At 46.5% G+C, this 25920-nt stretch overlaps 1 protein-coding gene across 1 annotated transcript in view; it reads right to left on the bottom strand.

Annotated features, from left to right (window-relative positions):
* Window positions 1-1545: 1545 nt before the first annotated feature.
* Window positions 1546-25920, bottom strand: part of EEF1D (eukaryotic translation elongation factor 1 delta) — a 185472-nt gene continuing 161097 nt past the window's right edge. Inside the window, exons 7-8 of the mRNA XM_030219907.1 lie at window positions 13566-13760; window positions 1546-1635 (exon numbers count right to left, since the gene is read on the bottom strand). Of these exons, the coding sequence (XP_030075767.1) occupies window positions 1597-1635; window positions 13566-13760 (234 nt within the window). The 3' untranslated portion in view covers window positions 1546-1596. The remainder of the gene's footprint in view (window positions 1636-13565; window positions 13761-25920) is intronic.

The raw sequence follows: 25920 nt of genomic DNA on the forward strand, positions 1-25920 counted from the left end.
AAAGTCCGGGAATCCTGCTGTTACCATGGGGACCCAGATCCTGTGGGGCTCCTGCAGAAGTGTAGGCGAGCCTTCCCTCCACCTCTCCCAGATGCTCAGGGCATCCTTCCCAAATGTACCTCAATGCATCCTGGTGATCAACAGGCCACTTCAGGGCAGGAAAGAATCCCCCACTTTCCTGTCCGCTGCTGCTGACCCACTTGCTGCCACCACTTCATTAAAATGGCTGCCAAGACTTCTGCAGGCCACTGCTTGAAATCTCAGCAGCCATTTTAAAGAAGCGGCAGCAGCGGGCAGGAAAGAATGGGGGATCTTTCCTGCCAGGAAGAGGACACTAGACCACCAAGGTGCACTGAGGTACATTCGGGGAGGACACCATGACTTGGTGCTGGAGGGGAGGTGCATGGATTGGAGTCATGGGTGGTAGGGGGCTGTAAAAAAGATGGTTAATGGGGATGTACATGGAGAGAAAGGAGGAAGAAAGAGTATATGGGGATAGAAGGGATGGAGAGGAGAGGGGGACGTGCTGCTCGTGCTTTTTAAAAAATGTACACCTTTTTAAATGTTGTATTTAGCAGAGTATGGAAGAAAATGCACTTATGTAACATCAGTATTTTCAGTGCTTATGGAATCTGCCTTTTTGTGTGTGTGTGTGTGTGTGTGTGTGTGTGTGTGGGGGGGGGGGGTTCAAGATGACTGTGCAGCGGGGTGCAATGTGATATGATGTGGTGTGGGGCTGAGGAAGGAGATTACTTGTGGTGGGGAAGGGTTAGATTCCTGCGGGGACAGGTTAGATTTCTGTCCCTGTGCAACTCTGTACTTCTAACTCCTGGTTTTCTTTTCATCAGATCCTGTTCTAATAATAATCCAGTCCCTTTTAACTATAAACCAAATGACCACTCCCATTCAACAGCCCACCGAAACACACCCAGCTTTTCTAGGGCCATTTTACTTGCCCTCTCTAGGTATCAGGGTGAGACATTTGCCTTATCAAAAATGCCTCTGTTTCCCTTGTACAATGTGCATCCCTTTAAACATACTCTAATCTTTATCCTTTAGCCACTACAAAAATACATGTAGTCAAGTCCAGTTAGTGACCCTTTTTCTCACAGTAAGTTCAATAATTTGTATACAGCTGCACTCTTCCCACTAGCAACGCACAGAGATCAGTCTGCTGTCTTCAATACATAAACCATGTCTTATTAATGTCTCTCTTTATAGGGAGTTTCATACATATGTTAAAGAAACTTTGTGGTATACAGTTAGAAAAGGATTTTCTCCCATAAAGGGCTGGGAAAGTTCATTAGTGGCATTAGGTGGGTCAGCCAAAGTGAGTAAATAATGACCACATAAGAGTGAAGGCATCTTCCGTAAGGCCAGAGAAGTTTACAGCATACCATCTTTTACTAAAGGATAGGAAAAAGGTTTGCTGACAGGTTGATAGCCCCAGCTTTTTCTACCTAAGAGAATGAGTTGGAGGGAGGTGATAGCAAATAAAAGCAAGAGTAACAGGTAGAAGTTTAGAGATTAACACACAATGCAGCCTTCAAATAATGCACAAATGAATTTTATTTTTCTCAGACTTTACATTTCCTTTTAAAACTTGTTGAAAGCAGCAATATCAACGCTCTGCACCTGAAATTGAGAACATAAAAGTAGCTTGTGAAAAAAGTGTGATATAGGGATACACTAACAGGTTTAATGCCACATAACACCATGTCTTCAAATACTGGGCTATGATTTTTTTTTGTAGCATATTGTACATTTAATTTGTTTAACATTTACCTTAATGCTTTTAGATCTACAAAATCATGTTATATATATACAGTTATTCTATCATCGGGCTTGCCTTACTCCCCAACAAAATTTGTCATGTTACAAATAAGCAGGGGTATATATAACAGTGCATGCAATATCCCAATATAAAACTTAAAAAGCCATTTTCACCAAAGGAAATTATTTACTATATTGGATGTGCAAACTTTTTTTTACAGAATGAAATTATATAAAATACAGTACAAAAGTGAAACCCAAGAGGATTAAGGTAAGTCACAAGATTGATATCCCATGTGTGAATTGAGTTACCACTGAGGTTTCTGAAGATGACAATTTATAATATAAGTAATATTTTCATGCTGTAAAAAAAGTGTGTGTTGTTCCTTTGGAGGCCAGCAGACCCTTCTGGGATCCTGCAAAGAAGACAAAACAATGATCAAAAAGCCTGAAATCGTTGGTAGCAGAAAGAAAGCGAATAAAGGACATGCTGAACATCCAACAGCCTCAGGGAAGCATATTCTGCAGACTTCCCTTTAAAAAAAAAAAGAAACAGTCTGGTTGACATGAAAAGGAGATACAATCTTCGGTAAAAAGGATAGAACTGTCTGTATCACCCCCCCCCCCCCCCCCCCCCGAGACAGAAAAACGGAGAAAAGGATCCCTGAAAGAGAGCTTGAAGCTCTGAAACTCTCCGTGCTGACAAATGGTAACTAGAAATATTGCTTTTAAAGTCAGATGTTTGATAGTTGCTGAACGAAGGGGCACAAAGGGGGCTGACTGAAGAGACTTAAGAACCACTTGAAGACTCCAAAGAGGACAAATATTGCAGAGGGGAGGATGCAGATGACTGACTCCTTTAAGGAACCGCACTATATCAGGGTGAGCAGCCAACGAGACATTTTGTATTTTGCATCTATAGCATGCCATTGCTGCCACCTGAACCTTAAGCAAGTTGAGAGCAAAGCCTTTTTTGAATCCCACCTGAAAGAAGGATAAAATTTGAGACAAGGAAGCATGAAATGGAGAAAAACCACTCTGTAGACCATAAGTCAAACGTTCTCTATACTCTAGCCTAAGAAGTGGATTGGGGGGGGGGGGGGGGGGGGTGAGGGGTGGTTGGTGTCATTTCTCTGTATTTCAGCTTGGTTCCAAGGATATTATATACAATTGTTTTCTTTTAATAAAAATATACCGACAAAAAAAAAAAAAGAAGTGGATTGCTTTTGTGCTTGCAGCAATGTAGTAATAACAAAATTATCCACGTAACCTTTCTTCCTTAATCGTGCCCTCTCAACAGCCAGGCCATAAGACCAAAGCAGAAGTGATCCTCCATAAGTATTGTACCTTGGTGCAACAAGACAGTCTGTGGAAGAAGAGTCAACAGAGGAGCAATCTGAATACGGATGAGAACGCATACCAAGGGTATCTGGGCCAGTTTGGAGCTAAGAGAATGACCTTCCCGGGATGTCAAGCAATCCTGTGCAACATCCATCCCACAACAGGCCATGGAGGAAACACATAAAGGAGGCCGTTTGATGGTTAAGGCTGTACCACTGCATCCATTCCCAGGGAGTCCTTCTCCATGAAGCTGCTGTAAGAAACTGTAGACCTGCACATTGAGTCTGGATGCCATGAGGTCCAGAACCACAAGGCCCCACTGTGTGGAAATGAGGCAAAATTCAGTCTTTGACAATTGCTATTCTCCTGGGTCCAGATACACCCCGATGAGAAAATTTGCTTGTGAGTTCAGTGAACCCACAATGTGGGATGCTGAAATTATTGGAATGTTCAATTTCACCCACTGAAAAAAAAAAAGACGAGCCTCCTAGGATTGGGACACACTCTGTTCCCCGCTGTCTGTTGGTGTAAGACACCGCTGTCACACTGTCCAAGAGCACTCGCACTGGCCTCCCGCAAAGAAGAGATTCAAAGGCAAGTAGAGCTTTCTGGACAGCTTGAAGACCCAACCTGTAGATGAACCAGGAATCCTTCACTTTTGACCAGTGCCTCTGAGCAGAGTGGTGGAAATAATGAGCTCCTCATCCGAAGAGGCTGGCATTGGAGGTGAGAACACACCAACTAGGAGTTTGTAAGGGTAACCCCACCTGAGTGCATGCAGGAAGAAGCCACCGTGTCAGACTGTCTGGTTTGAGGCATCCATGGCACCAACTGGTCGTAATTATCCAAGACTGGAAACCACTGGCTCAACAGGAAAGACTGTAGGTGCCGCATATGGAATTTCACACAAGGCAGAACACTTTAGAGCCAGATCGAAGAGTCTCCATGCAGAAGTGTAGCACCCTGATAGACTGGTTCACCCCTCAGAGATCCAGAACCGGGCAAAAAGAGTCTTCTTTCTTTGGGACGCAAAATAGATGGAATATAAATCTGTGCCAAACTCTGCCAGAGGCAGGTGCATTAAAGATATCAAGGTAGTTAGCATTGCTTGACTCTTGGCAGAGCTGCTGCAAGGTGAAGTAAGAAAAGATCTGCGAGTGGCTTGGAAAATTCTAGCTTGAAGCTAAGCAGAATGATGTCTAGGACCCATTGGTCTGTAGTGTTGGTGGTCCACTCCTTGTAAAAGTGGCAAAGACACTCACTTATGCCTATGTACAAAGAGTGAACACCGTCACTGTGAGGGCTGTGAAGAGGGAGAGATTCTAGAGTTAGTGTAGAAGGGCTTCTTGCCCTCTCGAAAGAAAGACCAAGTCTGAGGAAAGGGAGATATTTGAAAGAAAGTACAAGCCTGTTCCATACCTCCTTGCTTTTTGCTAGCAAGACCTAGACGCCCGGAGATGAGGCTTAGACTTGTCCTCAGTTAGCAGCCAGACCTTGGAATCTCCAAGGTCTTTAACAGTGTTTTCCAAATCTGCACCAAAGTGTAGTTTCCTCTGAAAAGGTAACTTCACCAGACAAGATTTTGATGCCACATCAGCAGCCCAATGTCTCAACTATAGCTAGTACCTCAACAGCCAAAACCATACCTTTAGCTGATGCTCAAAGAATATCATAAAGAGCATCTGACAAATAGAAGAACCCCGCTTCAAGGGAAGGAAAAAAGTCTGGAGGCGAGTCCAATGTGGACAAGTGTTGAATTCATGATAAAGAAGCCCTGGCCACAAAAGAAGAAGAAGAAATTGCTGTCTTTTAAAGCAGCCATTTGAAAGGCAAGCTTCAAGGAAGCCTTAAGCTTGCGGTCATGCATATCCTTTAATGATGTGTTACCTTCAACAGGGATAGTGGTACGTTTAGTCACCACTGTGATAAGGGTATCCACCCTAGGCAGAGCAAACTGCTCTCTAAATAAGACAGTAGAAGAGGATATAACTTGGGACATAGCCCATGCCACCCGGAGGTTAGAATCAGGCATATCCCACTGAGCTGTAATAAGTTCCTATATAGCCTCATGAATATGGAAACAGGACACCTCTTAGTACCTGATATAATACAGGGAGCAGGAGTAGAGGATTGAGAAGCAGGAGAACAAATGTTTAAAGCCTCCATAGATTTTGTGATTAACAGAAGCAACTCTGCCCTCAAAAATAACCTAGCTACAGTAGGATCACCACCTTCGTCTGCCCCTGAATTTCCAAGTCAGGCACATCAGCAGAACCAGAACAGTCAGAATCCTCAGATAAAACCTCCTCTGACTACCAAGTAGCGAACATTCTCCAAATCCTGCAAAACAGAACGTTTTCTTTTCTTAGGAAGCTACTCAGAAATAACTGGAGAGGGAGAAGGGAAAATTAGGTTCTTACCTTGGTAATTTTCTTTCCTTTAGTCACAGCAGATGAATCCATTAACTGATGGGTTGTATCCACCTACCAGCAGGTGGAGATAGAGAACACTGAAAGCACATGGTGATCCTGGATGCCCAGCCCCCTCTGCCTTCAGTATATGAAATTTCCAAAGCAGAGTGAATAAGAAAGACAAAATAACAAACTTTCCTCACAGTGAACAAACGCCCCTGAACCGGAGCAATAACCAAACAAAGAAGGGACGTTATCAACCTCCTGGAATAAAACAGCATGTAGTAACTCTGAGAGCTTGTCTTCAAGTACTCCTGATGAGACACAATGTCTGTATGCAACATCTGTACAAAAACTAAAGTCAGACAGGGAGGGATCATGGATTCATCTGCTGTGACTAAAGGAAAGAAAATTACCAAGGTAAGAACCTAATTTTCCCTTCCTTGTCATCAACAGCAGATGAATCCATTAACTGATGGGATGTACCAAAGCACTCCCTAAGTAGGGTGGGAACAGGCAACTCTGCGAACAAGCACTTGCGCACTAAAGTGCGCATCCTGCCGCGCTGCAACATCCAGCCTGTAATGCCGAACAAAAGAGAGCCGAGAAGCCCAGGTAGCCGCACGACAGCTCTCTTGAAGAGAAAAAAAACACCCGTTTCAGCCCACGAAGAGGACATTGCCCTCGTGGAGTGCGCTTTAAATGCTTCAGGCAGCGACCGCCCTGAAAGCAGATAAGCAGAAAAAATGAGTTCCTTAAGCCATCGGGCTATAGTGGCCTTAGACGCCGGAAACTCCCGTCGGGGACCTGCCAACAGAACAAATAAATGATTGGAATTCCTAAACTCATTTGACATCTGAAGATACTGCCACAGAGCCCTGCGGACATCCAAAAGGCGCAATTGCCCAAAGGAGTCCGGAAATTCCTCCTTACAAAAGGAAGAAAAAAATGGGCTGGTTCAGGAGAAAAGCTGAAACCACCTTAGGCAGGAACGAAGGCACCATACGAACAGTTACCCCGGATTAGGAGAACTGTAGAAAAGGATCCCGACAGGAAAGAGCCTGAAGCTCAGACACTCTTCTTGCCGATGTCATAGCCACTAAAAAGACTGTCTTGAGTCACATCCTTCTCAGAAGCCCGTTTAAGAGGCTCAAAAGGAGATCGCTGGAGCACCTTCAACAGGAGCCCCAGGTTCCAAGCCGGACAGGGCGACTGCAAGGGAGGATGGAGACGAAGCGCTCCTCTGAGAAATCGGACAATATCCCCCATAATTCCACATTACTCATACATTTACTCACAGAAATATGTACACCATGTGCCTTTGTGTCTTAACACTGCCCTTAAGCTTCCCATTGTCTCCTCCCAATGTCTCAATGTTGATGTCCCATTGTGATATTCCTAATGATAATTTGATTATCTCGCATAACTTGTACAATATAACCCATAACCAAGTTGTAACAAATGTATTTTCATTATTCTTATCTTACTGTAAGCCACACTGAGCCCGCAAAGAGGTGGGAAAATGTGGGATACAAATGCAAACAATAAATAAATAAATAAATGAGCAGCAAGGGACAAGCCGGAGACTTCCCCCCGGAAGCAAGCCAACGCTGCCACTTGAACTCGAAGGGAATTGTAAGCCAGGCCCTTTTGTAGACCGTCCTGCAAAAAGTCCAGCAAAAGCGAGACTGTAGCCAGAGTTGGTGTGACAGACTTTGGAGTACACCACGCCTCAAAATTGTGCCAGATCCGAGCATAAGTCGCAGAGGTAGACTGCGTGCGAGCCTGCAAGAATGTGGCAATGACCTTGTTAGAATAGCCCTTGTCCCTCAATTGCGCCCTCTCAAGAGCCAGGCCGTAAGACCAAAGCGGCAGGAATCTTCCATAGTCACCGGACCCTAAACTAACAAGTTTGGAACCAGAGGCAAAGGAAGAGGAGCCTCCACCAGCATCCGCTGGAGATCCGCGTACCATGGGCGCCTTGGCCAATCCGGGGCGATGAGGATCACCAATCCTCAGTGCAGGCGAATCCGAAGTAGCACTCACCCTATCAAGGGCCAAGGAGGGAACACATACAGGAGGCCCGAGGGCCAAGGTTGAGCCAGGGCATCCAACCCTGCCGAGCAAGGATCTCTCCTTCTGCTGAAAAAGCGAGGGACTTTGGTGTTTGCGCTTGACGCCATGAGGTCCAAACCTGGAGTCCCCCATTTGGCACAAATCTGAAGAAAAACTTCTTCTGCCAGTTCCCATTCCGTCGGGTCGATTTGATGTCTGCTGAGGAAATTGGCTTGTACGTTGCTCTGACCGGCTATGTGAGCCACGGACAGCAGCTCTAAGTGGCGCTTGGCCCATTCGAAAATCTGGGACTTCTCCGCGGCAAGGGCCCTGCACTGAGTGCCGCCCTGATGATTGATGTAGGCCACTGCTGTCGTGTTGTCTGAATGAACTCGCACAGGAAGACCCTTCAGAGTCTTGTGGAAGGCCAGAAGTGCCTGAAATATCGCTCTCAGTTCCAAGCGATTGATGGACCACCTCGCTTCCGCGGTTCACCACAGACCCTGAGCATAGCGTCCCTGGCAATGAGCTCCCCAGCCCAATAGGCTGGAATCCATTATCACAAGACACCAAGAAGGAAGAGCCAGCGGCATCCCGTCGCAGCATGCTGTCGGAAAGCCACCAATTCAAACTGCGCTGAGCCGAAGGAAGCCACTTTAGTCTGCATTGGTATTCCTGGGAAATCGGAAACCTTTGCTGGAGCAGAGCAAGGGGCAACGGCCTCATGTGAGCTCTCGCCCAGGGAACCACCTCTATGGTGGCCGCCATTGATCCCAGGAGCTGAACAAAGTCCCAAGCTCGAGGGCGAGACATCTGCAGGAGCAGTCGGACCTGATTCTGAAGCTTGAGTCATTTGTTGTCGGGGAGAAAGATGAACCCGTGTCGAACTGGACCCCCAAATACTCGAGACTGAGAGGGAGTCAGGTGACTTTTGGGCATATTGACTACCCAACCCAGAGTCTGAAGAACTGTAAAAACTCTGGTTGTGGCAAGTTGGCTCTCGTCTGCCGAATCCGCTCTGATGAGCCAGTCATCTAGATAAGGGTGAACTCTGATATCCTCTCGCCTGAGAAAGGCAGCCACCACTATCATCACCTTGGAAAAGCTCCGAGGAGCTGTTGCCAGGCTGAAAGGCAAGGCGCGAAACTGGAAATGTTGGCTCAACACCGCAAACCGCAGAAACCGCTGATGCGGAGGCCAGATGGGAATGTGCAGATACGCTTCCTTGAGGTCCAGAGACGTGAGAAACTCTCCTGGCTGTACCACTGCAATGACGGAGCGCAGGGTTTCCATGCAGAAGTGTTGCACTCCTAAAGCCTCGTTGACTCTGCGTAAGTCAAGGATTGGTCTGAAAGACCCGCCTTTTCGAGGCACCACAAAATAGATGGAGTAGCGACCGCAGCCACGTTCAGCGGGAGGAACCGGAACCACCGCTCCGAGCTTCAGTAATACCTGCAAGGTTTCCTTTACCGCCGCCTGTTTGACGGCAGTGTCGCATCGGGACTCCAAAAAGCGTCTCCCACCAGGGCAGTGAATTCTAATCGGTAACCTTCTCTGATCAGGTCCAGGACCCACTGATCTGAAGTAATCTTGGTCCACTCCTCAAGAAAGAGGGAGAGATGACCCCCTACTGCGGGAACAGACAAGTGGACTGGCGCCCCATCATTGTGGAAGACGCCCCTGAACTCCTGGACGTTGCCCGGACGCCATAGCGCGTTTGTCCGAATGAAAGGAGTTCCTCTGCTGGAAACGGGTACGTTAAGAAAACCCTGCAGAGCACCCCGGGCGATACCTGCGAGCTTTGCGAAAACGTGGCCTGGAAGAGGAGGGAAAAAAAGGACTTTTGGAAGAAGGCCTCGGCCTATCCTCAGGCAACTGTTGGGACAGAGTCCCCATAGGTCCTTAACAATCTTCTCCAATTCCTCTCCAAATAATAGAAGGCCCCGCAAGGGTAACCTCACCACCCTTGGCTTAGAGACCATGTCAGCCACCCAATGCCGAAGCCAAAGAAGGCGGCGGGCAGCAACCGCCACAGACATCTGCTTAGCTGATGCTCTGACCAGATCATGAAGGGCATCAGCCCAAAAAAGACAGAGCAGACTCCATACGCGGGCCGACCTCAGAGAGGGAACCCACTCCATTGGCGGGCTGCTCCACCGCCTGCTGTAACCAGGAAAGGCAGGCCCGGGCTGCATAGGAACTGCAAACAGCCGCCTGTAAGGCAAGACCCGAGATTTCAAAGGACTGCTTCAGCGTGGATTCAAGCCGCCGGTCCTGCATATCTTTCAAAGCGACCCCTCCCTCCACCGGGAGAGTAGTCTTTTTAGTCACAGCCGTGACCAACACATTCTCTTTAGGCATCCCAAAGAGGGCCAACTGACTTTCACTCAGAGGGTAAAGGTGACATATAGCCCTGGCCACCTTCAAGGGACCATCAGGGTCAGACCATTGAGCTGAAATAAGCTCTTGGATGGAGGCATGCACGGGAAAAGCCCGAGAAGGCTTCTTAGTACTAGTCATCCTAGGATTAATATAGGAGGCGGTGCCCTCGACAGGATCTTCAATACAAAGGGCCTGTAAGGCATCAGAAATGAGAGCTGGCAGCTTGTCGCGATGGAAAATCCGAACCGCTTTAGGGTCATCCAACTCCTGTGGCAAGCAGCTACCCTTGTCTGAATCATCAGTCCGTGAGGGCCTGCCAGATCCCTCAGACTCCCCGAAACTAGACCACGGGGGAGAAAAGGGTGAAGAATCACCCTCAGACGGTGTATTCACTCGTCTACGCTTAGCATCAGCCAAAATCTCGGGGGAAGGAATAAAGTCTCCAGCAGACGTTTGGCTTTCAAGAACTGGAGGCAATCCAGTCCAAAAAGAATTGCCAGGAGCCTTAGGCAGTGCTCTTTTTAGCATAAAGGCCTTATGCATCAGCAGCACAACTTACCCTGTACATCCGCCTCCACATTGGGGGGAAGCAGAGGCAAGAGCTCCTCTAGAGACCTCGAAACGAGGCGTCCCCCTGCCCTCAGACTCCTCCGCAACCGCGAGGATCGAATCACGTGGCGCATCCAAAATGGCACCCGCTGCCAAATCCGTCGAGCGGGAAGAATCACTGCCCGCCATGCTCGTGCCAGCATTAGCATCTAGGCAGCATGTGCTGCAAAGCCCCGCTGCTGATCTGCGTTTCCCACAATGGGAGCAGCGCTTAACCCCTTCAGCAGCCATCCCTGACGAAAATACAGAAACAAAATGGCACCTTTGCGCCAAAACTTACCCTGCACAGAGCGCTGTCAGCGGGAACCTCCCCGGAGTATGCCTTTAAAGTGGGCACCACCAGCCACAACATCCCCCGCTCTACTGGCAAAGCACAGGAGCCACCCCAGGCAGAAGCTGAGAAACCAACGTCCACACCTGCTGGGACATAGAGATATACTGAAGGCAGAGGGGGCTGGGCGTCCAGGATCACTGTGTGCTTTCAGTGTTCTCTATCTCCACCTGCTGGTAGGCGGATAAAACCCATCAGTTAATGGATTCATCTGCTGTTGATGACACGGAAGCAGAGGCAGTTTGAGCTAATAAAAATGCCTGGGTGTAAATAAAACAAATTCAGTTTTAACAGTAGGGGCAGAGACTTCTACCCCTGTAAAACCAACATCCTAGAGGAACCCCGCTGATAAAATGACTGCTGAGGCATCATGAAGCAGAGGAGCCACTGAGCCCGCCAAACAGTTGCTGCTGAGCCCATCTGAACTCCCAGAGACATAGTAAAGATGGCAAAATTAACAGCAGCAGCACGTCTGTAGACGTAAAGAACAGAAAATGCAGGAACCGGTAGCCAAGAGCTTACCCCCACAGTGCACACAAGGACTTAACAGGATTAGACATAGTGACTAAAAAATATACTCACAGGAAAACAGCCAATCTCGTGACCTCCAAGGCATTGAAGCCTCAAAATCTTCCCACAGCACAAGCGCTCCTAAAGAGATCAGCAGTGGCTGTTTTTTTTTTTTTTTAAATAGAGGCAGGAGAAAAAGAGTAGGGAAGACCAAAACAGGTAGAAAGTGGCAACGGGGGAGCAGGGAGGGACCTAGACCACTAGGTTTACACCTGAGGTGCAGGATAGTCTACACCCCAAACTCTACTGAACCTGCAAGCAGGACAGGAGGCCACACAGAAGTCACCACACTGCACAGGAGCTGCTATCCTGCCTGCTGGAGATAATACTGGCTGAGCTGCTATGCACTGGACCTATAAGGAATAACATTACTATTTTCTGCTGGCGGATGGTCATAACCCATTTGTCTGGACTGATCCTTCGGACATAATGGAATAAGAAATTAAAAGGAAACAACTTGTAAAAATAACTAAAAATAAGAAAAATCATGGAAAGAAACCGAACAGGAAGGCACTTTGACAAAATACAAATCGCGCTGCGAAGAGGAGACAGTTCCTCTTAGCTCCGCGGAAAAATAAACACTGAGGAGATGGCACCCACGCACGTGCGGTGCATTGCTGCTAGAAAGATCTATATATGTAACGAGTCAGCTTCCGCACCAGGCTCCGCTGGATGACATCACCCGAGAATATGAAGGCCTGCTCGTCCTTGAAGGATCAGGATTTTACACCGGGCATGGACACTTCTATTTTTTTTTTCAGATAGGGGAGAGTCTACATGTTGTAGATTTTCTTTCTGAGGTGGGCACTTTGAAACCTTTTAATCTAATATTGCAAACACCGGGTGTCCTACCAGTGACCCATTATGTTTCTCATTTGCTCAAAAATTGTGCTACTGGAATTTTTGATCATCTTCACTATTTTTACACTTCTGCTGGCCAGTATCAAGTATCTGTTTCTTGTTTATATAAATCTCTGGCTGCACTAACACAAAAGAAGAAATATGAATCTATTGTAGACAAAATGGAATTCTGAGCTAGGCATCAGGTTTGGGGTTGAATTATCTTATCAAAACACAAACTCCTCCCACTAGTGGTACATAGTGCTTTTTACAGAGAATGCCACTTTCTAACTGTGACCAGAGCCTATTTTTCATAAAAAAAGCTTACTATGCTGGTTGTGTGATTTTCCTTCTCTGTGCTAATGTGGTGCAGAAGACAATTCTTTGTCTCATGCTCTCTGGTCTTGTACTTCTATACAAAAGTTTTGGCACCAGTTGTTGACATTTTTGGGGAACATATGCTACAAGTCCCTTCTACCTTCCCCACAGGATTTATTTGAGAAACTAGAGCACTGTGGCTCTCTTTCTAAAGGAAGACATTTTCTTTTACATAAAGCTAGTACTGTGGGGGAAAATGCACTATGCAGAACAGGATTTTTGATCATCCACTTTCCTTTTTGCAATGGCATAATACATTCTATGCTTTAATGGCGTGAGGGACCCATGATGCTTGCCTGTTACTGAAAAGGAAACTTATGAAAGTGACATGTCTAAAACAGAGATAGAGAACTGAAGATGCATGTGAAACACAGCAGAAACTTATTTTTCATTTTGTTTTTGCTAAAAAATAATAATAAAAATCAGAAAAGTAGCAACTACGGCTAGAAGAATATGACTGAATGGATAGAAAGAATGGCTGCATGAGATTCCTTAACCTCCTGTTTTATGATCAAGAAAGTCTTTTAAACTTTTAACTCAGCTAGAAGCATTCCGCATTCAGTAATACTATCACCCATGTCTATGGCCAATCATTGTGGTTGTCAATAAATACAACCTTATTCTTCTTAATAGAAAATCACAAATAGCATTGAGTAAATGTTTTAGTTAAAATTGAAAGGCCATAAAAGACAACTCCATCAAGATTTGTCTGCTGATTAAGAAAGGAATATATATCACATTATAATCAAAATATAAATCAGTGACAAAATGTTTAAAATATTCAAGAGATACTTTATGGAACTAGAAATGGAATTCCTAGCTACAGAAAAAATATAAATATAATGAGTTGACTTCTGCCCCGAGAATTAACTTACATATTCATCAAACTTGGTGATCTCCTCCTCAAGCATGTCAGTTCCAACCTTGTCATCCTCCACCACACACTGTATCTGGAGCTTCCTAATACCGTAGCCAACAGGAAGCAGCTTAGAGAATCCCCAGATCAGGCCGTCCATCTGAACCGTTCTCACACACTTCTCCAGTTTAACCATGTCTGTCTCATCGTCCCACTGAAGAAAGAAAGCACAATTTATAATATGTCTGTACTCTTCCCTTGGAAGCTTTGTATGCCATCTATACTCCAGTAGTTGGAACATAAGGACAGTGCCAGGTGGACTTCTATGGTCTATATCCCAGAAATGGCAAAGAAAGATCAGGATCCAGTACTTTATACCAAATTCATTGTTGGTTTAACCATGAATTGATAATGAGTGTGAAACGGACCTTTATCTGCTGTCATCTACTATATTATCTACATGCTCATTCAGGATGGCATGGAAACCTGGCCCTGGAGGATATATAAAAATCTGTGGCATATACAACTATAAAAGCCTAAAGAAACTGATGGAAAGAAAACATTTACCCTTAGCAGCTGATGGATTATATCCCAATATCAACACATGGAGGTAGAGACTTGGAAGATTCCGGTGACATTGGTTTAACAGATATATGCCCAGTATGCTAATCCCAAAGCTAAGAATAAACTAAAGGAATCCAGTGTTCTCACTGGAACTTTTGAATAGGCACATCATGCTAATTTAACAGAACATTTTATAATGCTACGCAGCACTCCAATGCCCTCACCCGGCTCCTCTTTCATGCCACCCAGCTAGCAAACATTTCTGGGGAGAATACTCGAACCAATATAAAGGTGGACCCCCATCAAAATTGTGTATAATGAACAGGAAGGGGCAGAACTACCAGGGCTCCATCATCCCAGATAGGTCCTGGACTGGTTTAGGATTACTCAAGGAAAGTGAAGTTACTCACCAGTAGTAAGTGTTCTCCAAGGACAGAGGGACACATTACAATATGTAGGCAACATCATCCAACAGAGCCCACCATGGACACTATCCAGCATTCTGGAAACTTCAAAGCCTTTGGCAGCTCCATCTACATGGTGCCTTCCCCCTCCCTTTGGCATGATACAGCTAGAAGTTTAACAGGGGGCTTTGTTAGTAATAAACCCAGGGCTTTTTTTGAGGGGGTACTTGGGGGTACTGAGTACCGGCACCTTTTCCACTGTCTGCTAAACTTGACCCATGGTTCTCGTATTTTAATGAAAGAGCTCAGGTTCTACATACAAGTTCTGCCTTGTCATAGATTCTATGACTGGTTGCAGGGGTCCTGGCTATTGTGGGGTGAGTCCCTCAATGATCACTCCACCCCTGAAGGGTGGCCTGGCATTTGAGTAATGGCACCTTTTTTGCTAGACAAAATGCACTGAATAAACCTCTCATGAAGCAAGTAACTAGAGGCTGTACAGAGATGGGCTTACCTTCTACACGGTGATAAGCACAAATTGCACTTACATAAACCCTTATAGATTTGGTTTTCAGACCAGACTCAAAGGAGAGGGGATCTAAGGCCTTGCCCTCATACCAGACAGCAAACCTCTCCACTTAAATGAGTAACACCTCTTAGTGGTGTGGAAGCCAGCAAGATGTGAGAGACGCCCTTTGGCAATCTAATGTTTCAAATTCTATGCTCTGAAATTGGAGGTTGGGATGTAGAAGAGATAATGAAGGTACTTACCTGTAGAAGGTGTTCTCCAAGGACAGCGGGCCTTATATTCTCACAAGTGGGTAATGCGGTGCTGCGTTGCCCATGAGCTTCTAACAAGCTCAAAACAGAGCTTTGTGGTGTGCGAGACATGCTCCAATGCGCATGTGGCTTCCTGCCAGCTGTGAGGACGCGTGTCCCGCAGTTAGATAATACAGCAAAAATAAAAATGTAAATAGAAGACAACTCGAAGGGGAGGTGGGCGGGTTTGTGAGAATATAAGGCCTGCTATCCTCTGAGAACACCTGCTATAGGTAAGTACCTTCGCTTTCTCAGAGGACAGCAGGCCTTATATTCTCAAAAGTGGGTAATGCGGCACTGTGTTGCCCAGTTCAGAGCATAACAAGCTCAAAACAGAGCTCTGTGGAGCATGAGACATGCTCCACCACGCATGAGCAAGTGCCTTCCCGCCCGCCACAAGGGCACATCACCCACAGTTAGATACTACAGCAAAAATAAAAATGTAAATAGGAGACAACTACAAGGGGAGGTGGGCGGGTTTATGAGAATATAAGACCTGCTGTCCTCGGAGAACACCTGCTTCAGGTAAGTACCTTTGCCTTCTCCGAGGACAAGCAGGCCTATTTATTCTCACAAGTGGGGAATCCCTAGCATCCAGGCTCACTACAAATAAACACTGGACAACTGGACCTCACAATGGAGAGGACATAACTCAGATTAACCTGAAACTATATACAAACTGAGTGAAAGTGCAGCCTGGAACAGAATAAAACAAGCCTAGGGGATGGAGTTGGATTCTAGACCCCAAACAGGTTCTGCAACACTGTCTGCCCAGATCGACTATCGCATCGGGTATCCTACTCGAAGCAGTAATGAGATGTGAATGTGTGGACTGAAGACCACATCGCAGCCTTGGAAATTTCTTCAATGGAGGCTGACCACAAGTGGGCTACCAGCGCAGCCATGGCTCTGAGATCATGAGCTGTGACGTGACCCCCATCAGCCCAGCCTGAGCAAAAGTGAAAGAAATGCAATCTGCCAGCCAATTAGAAATTGTGTGCTTTCTGATGGCAACCTCCATCCTGTTGGGATCAAAAGAAACAAAAAGCAGGGTGGACTGTCTATGGGGTCTTGTCCACTCCATGTAATAGGCCAATGCTTGCTTCTAGTCCAAGGTGTGCAACGTGCTCTTGCCAGGATGGGAATGAGGTTAGGGAAAGAATGTTGGCAAGACAATCGACTAGTTCAGATGGAACTCCAACATGACCTTCGGTAGGAACATAGAGGGCATGCGGAGGACTACTCTGCTTTGATGAGTAAGATGTATCTACTACTAAGGCCTGAAGCTCATTGACCCTATGAGCTTAATTAACAGCCACCAAGAAAATGACCTTTCAGGTCAAGTACTTCAGATGGCAGGAAGTAACAGGCTCAAAAGGAGCTTTTATCAGCTGGGCGACAATGACACTGAGGTCCCATGACACAGGCAGAAGTTTGACAGGGGGCTTTGACAAAAGCAAACCTCTCACGAAGTGACCAGCTAGAGGCTGTACAGAGATAGGCTTACCCTCTAAACCTTGATAAGAACTAATTGCACTGAGGTGAACCCTTATGGATTTGGGTTTAAAACCAGATTCAGAAAGGTGCAGAAGGTATTCAAGCAGGGTCTGTGTAGGGCAGGAAACAGATCTAGGGCTTTGCCCTCACACCAGATGGCAAACCACCTCCATTTAAAAAAGAGTAACAAAGCTTGGTGGAATCTTTCCTAGAAGCCAGCAAGACTTGGGAGACACCCTCTGACAAAACGAGAGAAGTAGACTGAAGGTTGGGATGCAAAAGAGATCCCTTGTTCTGTACGATGAGGGTCGGAAAACACTCCAATCTCCACAGTTCTTAAGAGAATAACTCCAAAAGAAGAGGGAACCAGATCTGCTGTGGTAAGGTGCAATTAAGATCATGGTCCCGTGGTCTTGCTTGAGTTTCAGCAAAGTCTTCCCTACAAGAAGAATGGGAGGATATGCATACAGAATACTCATCCCCCAACGAAGGAGGAAGGAATCAGACGCTAGCTTGTCATGGGCCTGAAGCCTGGAACAGAACTGAGGGACTTTGTGATTTAGGTGAGTGGCAAAGAGATTCACCGAGGCAGTGCCCCACGCTTGCAAGATCTCGTGGGCAACAACCATGCTCGGAGACCACGTATGCAATTGCATTACCCTGCTCAGTATGTCAGCTAGACTGTTTTTGCCTGCTAGATAAATGGATCGACGTACAATGCCATGCTGGCGAGCCCAGCACCACATCTGGATGGGCTTTTGACACAGAGGGAGTGAGATATCCCCCCCCCCCCCCCCCCCCCCCACTTGTTGGTGTAATACATTGCAAGATGGAAACTGGAGCTATGAAGATAATTGCATCTGTCAGTTTCTGTATGCTGAGGTTTCTAACTGACCACTACCGATTTGAGATTATAGTGTCAAAAAAACTTAATACTTTCCATGGATTAATTCAATTAGTTTTGCAACAGTTTTTTTTTTCTGCTTCGTATTCATGATCCAGAAAAGTTATCTTTAACAGTTTGTAACATGCTGCTATGTTGTTGTTATCGGGATAAATTCAGCTGAATATTGACCTGACAAACTACAGTACATACAACAAAAGAGAGCACCAACAGCCTTCAAAATAGGGACAGAATTCTTTTAATCACACAACTTAGGAAACAGTCTTCAAGAAATGACCCGACACGGGCCGTGTTTCGGAGCACAGCATCTGTGTCAGGGGTCTGCATCAAACCAATAATACAGTTAAAATCTTTACAAATAAAATGTGTCAATTGAGGAACCAATAGTGAGTTAATATGTATTTCTTAAAAACAAATTAAAATATAAAACATATAAAATATATACGATTCCCTAATATGTCTGTTCCACATGAACCTCATTCTACCACATCACTGTGTAACTGTTTATACCGGACTTCGCGAACGCCTTTACGGTACTATGTAAGCCACATTGAGCCTGCAAATAGGTGTTAAAATGTGGGATACAAATGTAACAAACAACCTGGTTGTCTGTTTGAATGAATACAATTTGGTGCGACAGCAGATCTCTGAAAGCCTTTAGAGTGTTCCAGATCGCCCGGAGTTCCAGAAGGTTGATCTGAAGACCTGTTTCCTGGACTGACCAGGCTCCTTGAGTATGAAGCCCATCCACTTGAGCTCCCCAACCTAGGAGACATGTATCCGTTGTCAGCACCTTCTGAGACTGAGGAATTTGGAAAGGGAGTTCAAATTCCCAAAGTCACATTGGATCAAATGGTCCACCAGAACAGAGAGTGAACAAGGTCTGGGAACACTTGGATGACATCTTCTAGATTTCCTGTGGCTTGGCACCACTGGGAGGCTAGGATACATTGGGCTCATGTGAAGGCGTGTCATGGGCCTCATTAACTGTGGAAGCCATGTGGCCCAGCAACCTCAACATCTGCTGAGCTGTGACCTGCTGAGAGGCTCGAACCTGAGAAGCCAGGGTGGCTAGAGAGTCCGCTCTTGGTTCTAGGAGGAAGGCTTGAACCTTTTGCGTATCGAGCAGTGCTCCAATGAACTCCAATCGCTGGACAGGGCGGACTTGGGGTACTTTATAACGAATCCTAGTAGCTCTAACACCTGAATAGTTTTCTGCATGTATTTCCGAGCACTGTCCTCTGACGTGCTTTCACCAGTCAATCATCAAGAAAAGGGAACACATGCACCCAGCCTGTATAGCGATGCTGTGACTACTACTAGGCATTTGGTAACTGTTGATGCAAGGCCAAAAAGCAACACGTGGTACTGGAAGCAGTGCATTCCCAGCTGAACCCTAAGACACTTACGGTGGGCTGGAAGTATCGGGATGTGTGTATATGCGTCCTTTAAGGCTGGATAGCATAGCCAATCATGTTTCTGAATCATGGGAAGAAGGGTGCCCAGGGAAACCATCCTGAACTTTTCTTTGACCAGGAATTTGTTCTGGGCCCTTAAGTCTAGGATGAGACGCATCCTCCCTATCTTCTTTTGGACGAGGAAGTACCTGGAATAGAATCCCCGACCTTCTTCCCCTGGTGGAACAGGTTCAACCACATGGGCCTTCAGAAGGGCGGAGAGTTCCTCTGCAAGTACCTTCTTGTGCTGAGAGCTGAAGTAATGGGCTCTCGGTGGACAATCTGGAGGTTTTTGAAGCCAATTCAGGGCATTTCCGAGATGGACTATTTGAAGAACCCACGGTCAGAGGTTATAAGGAGCCACCTTTCGTAGAAAAATTTCTGCCTCCATCCGACTGGAAGGTCGTCCGGTACAGACACTGACAGCAGCTATGCTCTGATGGAGCCAGTCAAAAGCTCGCCCCTGGACGCAAGCAAGACCCAGGAGACACCCTCTGAAAGGCCTAAAGAGGCAACTTCTAAGTTCTCAACATCCAGGCCGTGAGAGCCAGAGACTGGAGGTTGGGATGTAGAAGTGACCCCTCGTTCTGAGCAATGAGGGTCGGGAAACACTCCAATCTCCACGGTTCTTTGGAGGACAAGTCCAGAAGAAGAGGGAACCAGATCTGATGGGGCCAGAAAGGTGCTATGAGAAACACGGTTCTTCGGTCTTTCCTGAGTTTCAGCAGAGTCTTCCCTACTAAAGGTATGGGCGGATACGCATACAGAAGGCCTGTCCCCCAATGCAGGAGAAAAGCATCTGATGCGAGTCTGTCATGGGCCTGAAGCCTGGAATGAATTGAGGAACCTTGTGATTGATTGGTCTGAGTGGCAAAAAGATCCACCGAGGGGGTGCCCCACGCTCGGAAGATCTTGCGGACAACGTACATGTTCAGAGACCACTCGAAAGATTGCATTATCCTGCTCAACCTGTCGGCCAGACTGTTGTTTAAGCCTGCCAGATACGTAGCTTGGAGAAGCATGCCGTGCTGGTGTGCCAAAGCCACATCCTGACGGCTTCCTGACACAGAGGGCGAGATCTGGTGCCCCCCTGCTTATTGGTGTAATACATTGCAACCTGATTGTCTGAATTAGGATAACTTGATTGGACAGCCGGCCTCTGAAAGCCTTTACAGCATTCCAGATCGCTCGTAATTCCAGGAGGTTGATCTGTATACGTGTTTCCTGAAAAGACCAAACTCCTTGAGTGCGAAGCCCATCTACATGAGCTCCCCACCCCAGGAGGGATGCATCCGTCGTCAGCACTTTTTGCGGCTAAGGAATTTGTAATGGACGTCCCAAGGTCAGATTGGAGCGAATGGTCCACCATTGTAGGTAATTGCAAAAATCGGTGGAAAGATGGATGACATCCTCTAGATCCCCTGTAGCCTGACACCACTGGGAAGCTAGGGTCCATTGAGCTGATCTCATATGTAGACGTGCCATGGGAGTCACATGAACTGTGGAGGCCATGTGGCCCAGAAGCCTCAACATCTGCCAAGCTGTGATCTGCCGAGACGTTCGAGCTGAGGACACTAAGGCCAGTAGATTGTCTGCACATGTCTGGGAAAGATAAGCTCGAGACGTCCATGTGTTCAACAGAGCTCCTATGAATTCCAACTTCTGCACCGGAATGAGGTGGGATAATTGATGACAAACCCCAGCAGCTCGAGCAGTTGAATAGTAATCTGCATGGATCGTAGAATCCCCACCTCCGAGGTGTTCTTCACCAGCCAATCGTCGAGATAAGGGAACACATGCACTCCCAGTCTGCATAGCGATGCTGCGACAACTGCCAAGCATTCTGTAAAAACCCTGGGCGCAGACGCTAGACCAAAGGGTAGTACACAGTACTGAAAGTGCTGAGTTCCCAGTCGAAATCGGAGGTACTGCCTGTGATTTGGGAGCACCGAGATGTGCGTGTAGGCATCCTTTAAGTCCAGAGAGCATAGCCAATCGTTTTCTTGAATCATGGAAAGAAGGGTGCCCAGGGAAACCATCCTGAACTTTTCTCGGACTAGGAATTTGTTCAGGGCCCTTAGGTCTAGGATGGGACGCATTCCCCCCTGGTTTCCTTTGCACAAGGAAGTACCTGGAATAGAATCCAAGCCCTTCTTCCCCTGGTGGAACGGGTTCGACCGCATTGGCCTTTATAAGGGAGAAGAGTTCCTCTGCAAGTACCTGCTTGTGCTGGGAGCTGAAGGATTGAGCTCCCGGTGGGCAATTTGGAGGTTTTGATTCCAGATTGAGAGAGTATCCTAACCGAACTATTTGAAGAACCCACCTGTCGGAGGTTATAAGAGACCACCTTTGGTGAAAAAATATCAACCTCCCCCCCAACAGGCAGATCATCCAGCACGGATAGCGCGGGGGTACAAATGTAACAAAAAAAAAATGGAATGTCCTTAGACATTTCCCGCACAAAAGATGAAAAAATAAGACTCTCAGGTGGAGATTGTCTAACTTCAATAGGCGGAGTAGGATCAGAAGGAAGGCCCTGGGAATCTTCCTCCGAAAAATACCTGGGGTCTTCCTCTTCTCCCCATGAGTGCTCCTCTTCAGTATCAGACAGAAGCTCTCTAAGAGCAGCCCGAACCCGAGCCTGTCTCGACGAGCACTGACGTCCTCGTGGGGGATGCCGAGACGTCGACGCCAGCCTGGACTTCTTGTGAAGCTTCCCCCACCGATGTTGAGGGGGAGTAAACCCGGGTGGTAACTGGCTCCGGAGGGCGGGGACCTCCACACAAGTGATGGCCCAGATGCCGTCTCAGCAGTGGGTACGGGAGGCGCAAGCACCCCCGGTACTGAAGCAGATTGACGAAGGAATCCCTCCAGAAGCTCTGGAACAAGGGCCCAGATACGCTCATCGAAAGCTGCCATCGAAATAAGCTGTGGGGCCGGTGCATGAATCGGTGCCAGAATCCGAGGGGGCTCGAGAGCCGGTACCAGGCTGCCGGACGACCGACCCATCGGCACCTCCTGAATGGAGGGTGAGCGGTCCTCCCGGTGCCGACGCTTCTCGGGCGCCAACTCCCTCAGCTCCCTGGAGCTCCCAGTACCATGAGGAGATCGATGGCGATGCTTCTTAGCCTTCGCTTGACCCCCGTCATCGACACTCCTCGGTACCGATGAGGACGTGGAATCCTCACGCCTCCTGGGGGCCGGATCCGACGAAGGTCAGTCCCAGGGGGCTGCATAACAGTAGGCCTCGAGACAGGTGGAGACCCACTCGATGCCTCATTGCTGCCAGCTCTAAGTGGTCTCTCGGCAGCCATTACCTGGACTCTCGGTGCTGCTTCCCTCGACGTTGATGCCGCCGACCTTAGTACCAATGTCAATGCCGACGTTGAAGAACCGGACAGATCCGAAAAAAGTCTCTCGCGCTGAGCCTCTCGAGCCATCTGGGTCCTCTTCTTCATCAACTTACACAACTTGCAAGCAGCTGGAAGATGGTCGGCCCCGAGGCACTGGAGACACCACGCGTGAGGGTCGGTAGATGAGATGGTCCGGTTGCAGCGAGTACAGCGCTTGAAGCTGCTAGGAGTCCTCGATGACATGGACGGGAAAATAGCGTCCGCGAAATCAAATGGCTCGATTGTGCCAATTAAAAAGGCACAAAAAGAGGGGCAAGAAGACATGGCCGAGCGGCCTAAAAGCGGCCGCAACGAAAAAACAAAGGAAACTTGAAAAATGAGAAAACTAAAATTTAAGGGAACAATCTACCTTTTTTTAAAACATTTTTTATTTTGAAGAAACTAAATGAAAAAAATAAAGTAAAAAGACGCAATACACGCGGAAAAGCGATCTCCTGGTCAAAACAGACGAGGAGCAGTGAAAAAACACCACCCCTTCGTAGCGCAGAGAAAAAGAAACTAGTTAGTCAGGTTCGCATCGTGGGCAGGAAGTGGCTCGCGCATGTGCAGTGCGCCCGGATCCGTGCGGGCGAGCACTCTGAAGACTTCTAGATTTTTCTGAAGAAAAGTTCTGGTCTCCTGGGCTGTCGCGGACGACGACCCACACGTAAGAATATGGAGCCTACTTGTCCTCAGAGAATATACAGGTACTTATCTTGTATCTGCAGCAGTGGAGGATTAAGTGCAAGTCTCTGATTAAAGGGAAGCCTGTGTTCAAAGGACTAAGGCAATGAACCCGGAAGCAAACTCAGAAGGACGGATGGCCTTTACAGTCCTCTGTCATTACAGACTATGCTTCAACATATGCACAAGGAATACTTACATACTGAAGCAAAAAGGGGATTATTTTGCTTATTTAGAAAACTGACTTTATGATTACATTTTATAAATGAAGCAGCTCTTTTTGACAGTGTCTCAGGTAACTAAAGAAACAGTAAAGGAATTAAGGTAGATCTGATAGCATCATCAAGTAGATGACCATTGAAAGTCTGATGACCTCACAGTATAGTGTCAATGTGATTGAAAGCATTAGGTATTTTATTATTAATAATCACCACTATATATACTACTCCAGGGGGAATTCTGTGCAAAAACGTTTGAAAGTTCTGCAAATCCTGCACACTGTCATTCCCCCCCCCCCCCCCCCCCCCCCCAGAATTTCCCTATTATAAAGGGCTGGCATTTCCTCCAGGCATAAAATACTACCTTCCCCTATTTTCCATGCACTTTCATGCAGACCTCCACACCCCATTCCTATGACATGCACACACACACACACTTCATTCACCTTTTTCCAGCCCCCTCCCTGCACCACACTCCACCTTTTTCCAGAGCCTCCCCTCCTTCTGCACACTCACCGGGTTCAGCACTATAGGAGAGCCACAGGTCAGGCTGCTTTCTGCTCCTTTGCCATCCCAGGCCTGACTGTTCCTTTGAACCGCGCGGGCCTTTGTATAGCCACGTGGTTTAAAGGAACCAATGAGAATCAAGGCATCAGAGGAGGAAGCATCTGCAGCTGTGCAGCTCCTCCTCCACACCGGTGAGTGTGGAGGGAGGGAGTCATGGAGTCACTTTCTAACTTGCAGTATCTGTGCCTGCAAAGGCAGACTGCACTGAATTCTGCAAGGGAAAGGCATAGTTCTGCAGTCTGCAGGGGGGAATTCTGTGTAAATTTTGAGCTGCACAGTAGCGAAGAATTCCCCCAGGAGCAAAGTATTTATTTGCTGCATTTGTATCCCACATTTTCTCACCTCTTTGCAGGCTCAATGTGGCTTACATTATGTGAGTGAGAAGTACATATTATTATTATTACAATTAAAGTAAAGAAATATGAAGTACATTAGAAGTAAATGGATATACAGTACATATCAGGAATTTGAAATCAAGGACAATGTATAACGTTCAGTAAAGAAAAATAAATTAGAGTAATCGAATAGAAGAGTTCACTGTTAACTTGTTCTGGTTGAGTTTTGATGTCAGGTAATTTATGACGGATCCTTTTGATAAGACTTTTTGAACAATTTATAGTGGCATGAGCTTAAGTCTCTAGAGTAAAGGTGGGAGACCTGAACTCAGCTGTCAGCCTAAGCTCCTGCTCCTCAGGTACTGATATACTACTACTCAGGGCAATGGCATAAACGTAATAGCTGCTGTTCTATCATCAATATCTATAGGTAGTAAAAAAAAACAATAGTAAGAAACTTGAGTGTGTTATGTTTTGCTTTCAGTCACACTATGGTGCTCAGTTTCAAAGCAAAGCACTTAGAGGCTGATATCCAAAAGTCCCCGGAGGTAACCACTCGCTATTTGCACCTTGGCAAAAATTACCGAGATGGAAATAATGAGCAATTCCCAAAGGAAATCATATGCAAATGAGCTGCTTGCAAAAACAGTGAGCAGTTCTTGTCTGTCCTAATTAGATTGTAAGCTCTGTCGAGTAGGGACTGTCTCTTCATGCTCAAGTGTACAGCGCTGCGTACGTCTAGTAGTAGTAGTAACACTATAGAAATGATAAGTAGTAGTAGTAGCAGCAGTGCAGTAGGGAAATAGCCCACACATGTATACAGCAGTCACCTGACAGCCAATCACTAAGTGTGGCTGCTCTGCAACAGCATGTGCTGCGTCTAAGCATGTAGCTTTTTTTTTTTTTTTTTTTTTGCAAAAGTCAGTACTATAGAAATGGCAGTATAATACAAGCTTCACTGCAACCCACACCAGCCAGAGAAGTGCTGAAGAGCAAAAGAAAATAATAAAAGAAAAAGCTAACCAAGAATGAATGGAAACGAGTGTTTCGAGAGGTTCATAAATCTTCTATATGTGTACTGATTAAAGAGAATGCCTATAAAGTGGTTACATGTTGGTATTATACTCCTGTGAAGTTAAAAGCAATGTTTCCTACTATAACTACTGATGCATGTTGGAGATGTGTGGGGGCTAAAGGGACTTTTAAAAAATATTTGGTTGGAGTGTGAACTAATTCAACAATATTGGACTTGGGTGTTTTAAGGTCTGATCAGGATTTGGGGTATCACATTCCCCTGACTCCTATGGATTGTTTGTTGGGACTGAGTAATACCAAGGAGTTAAGGTGGCAAGTTCGCCTGAAAAGACTGTTTAGCAGCAGCAAAGTGTGTGATTGTAGCCCATTGGAAACAAATATCTGGTTCTACAGAGGCGGATTGGTTGGTGAGTGACTCATTTTCGTGAATTGGAAATCCTTGCTGATCAACTTCATGGTTGCTATAACCCAGATAAGGAGGTGACGATTCATCTTGCT

This window comes from Microcaecilia unicolor, chromosome 1 (assembly GCF_901765095.1).
Source record: "Microcaecilia unicolor chromosome 1, aMicUni1.1, whole genome shotgun sequence".
NCBI classification, from domain to species: domain Eukaryota; kingdom Metazoa; phylum Chordata; class Amphibia; order Gymnophiona; family Siphonopidae; genus Microcaecilia; species Microcaecilia unicolor.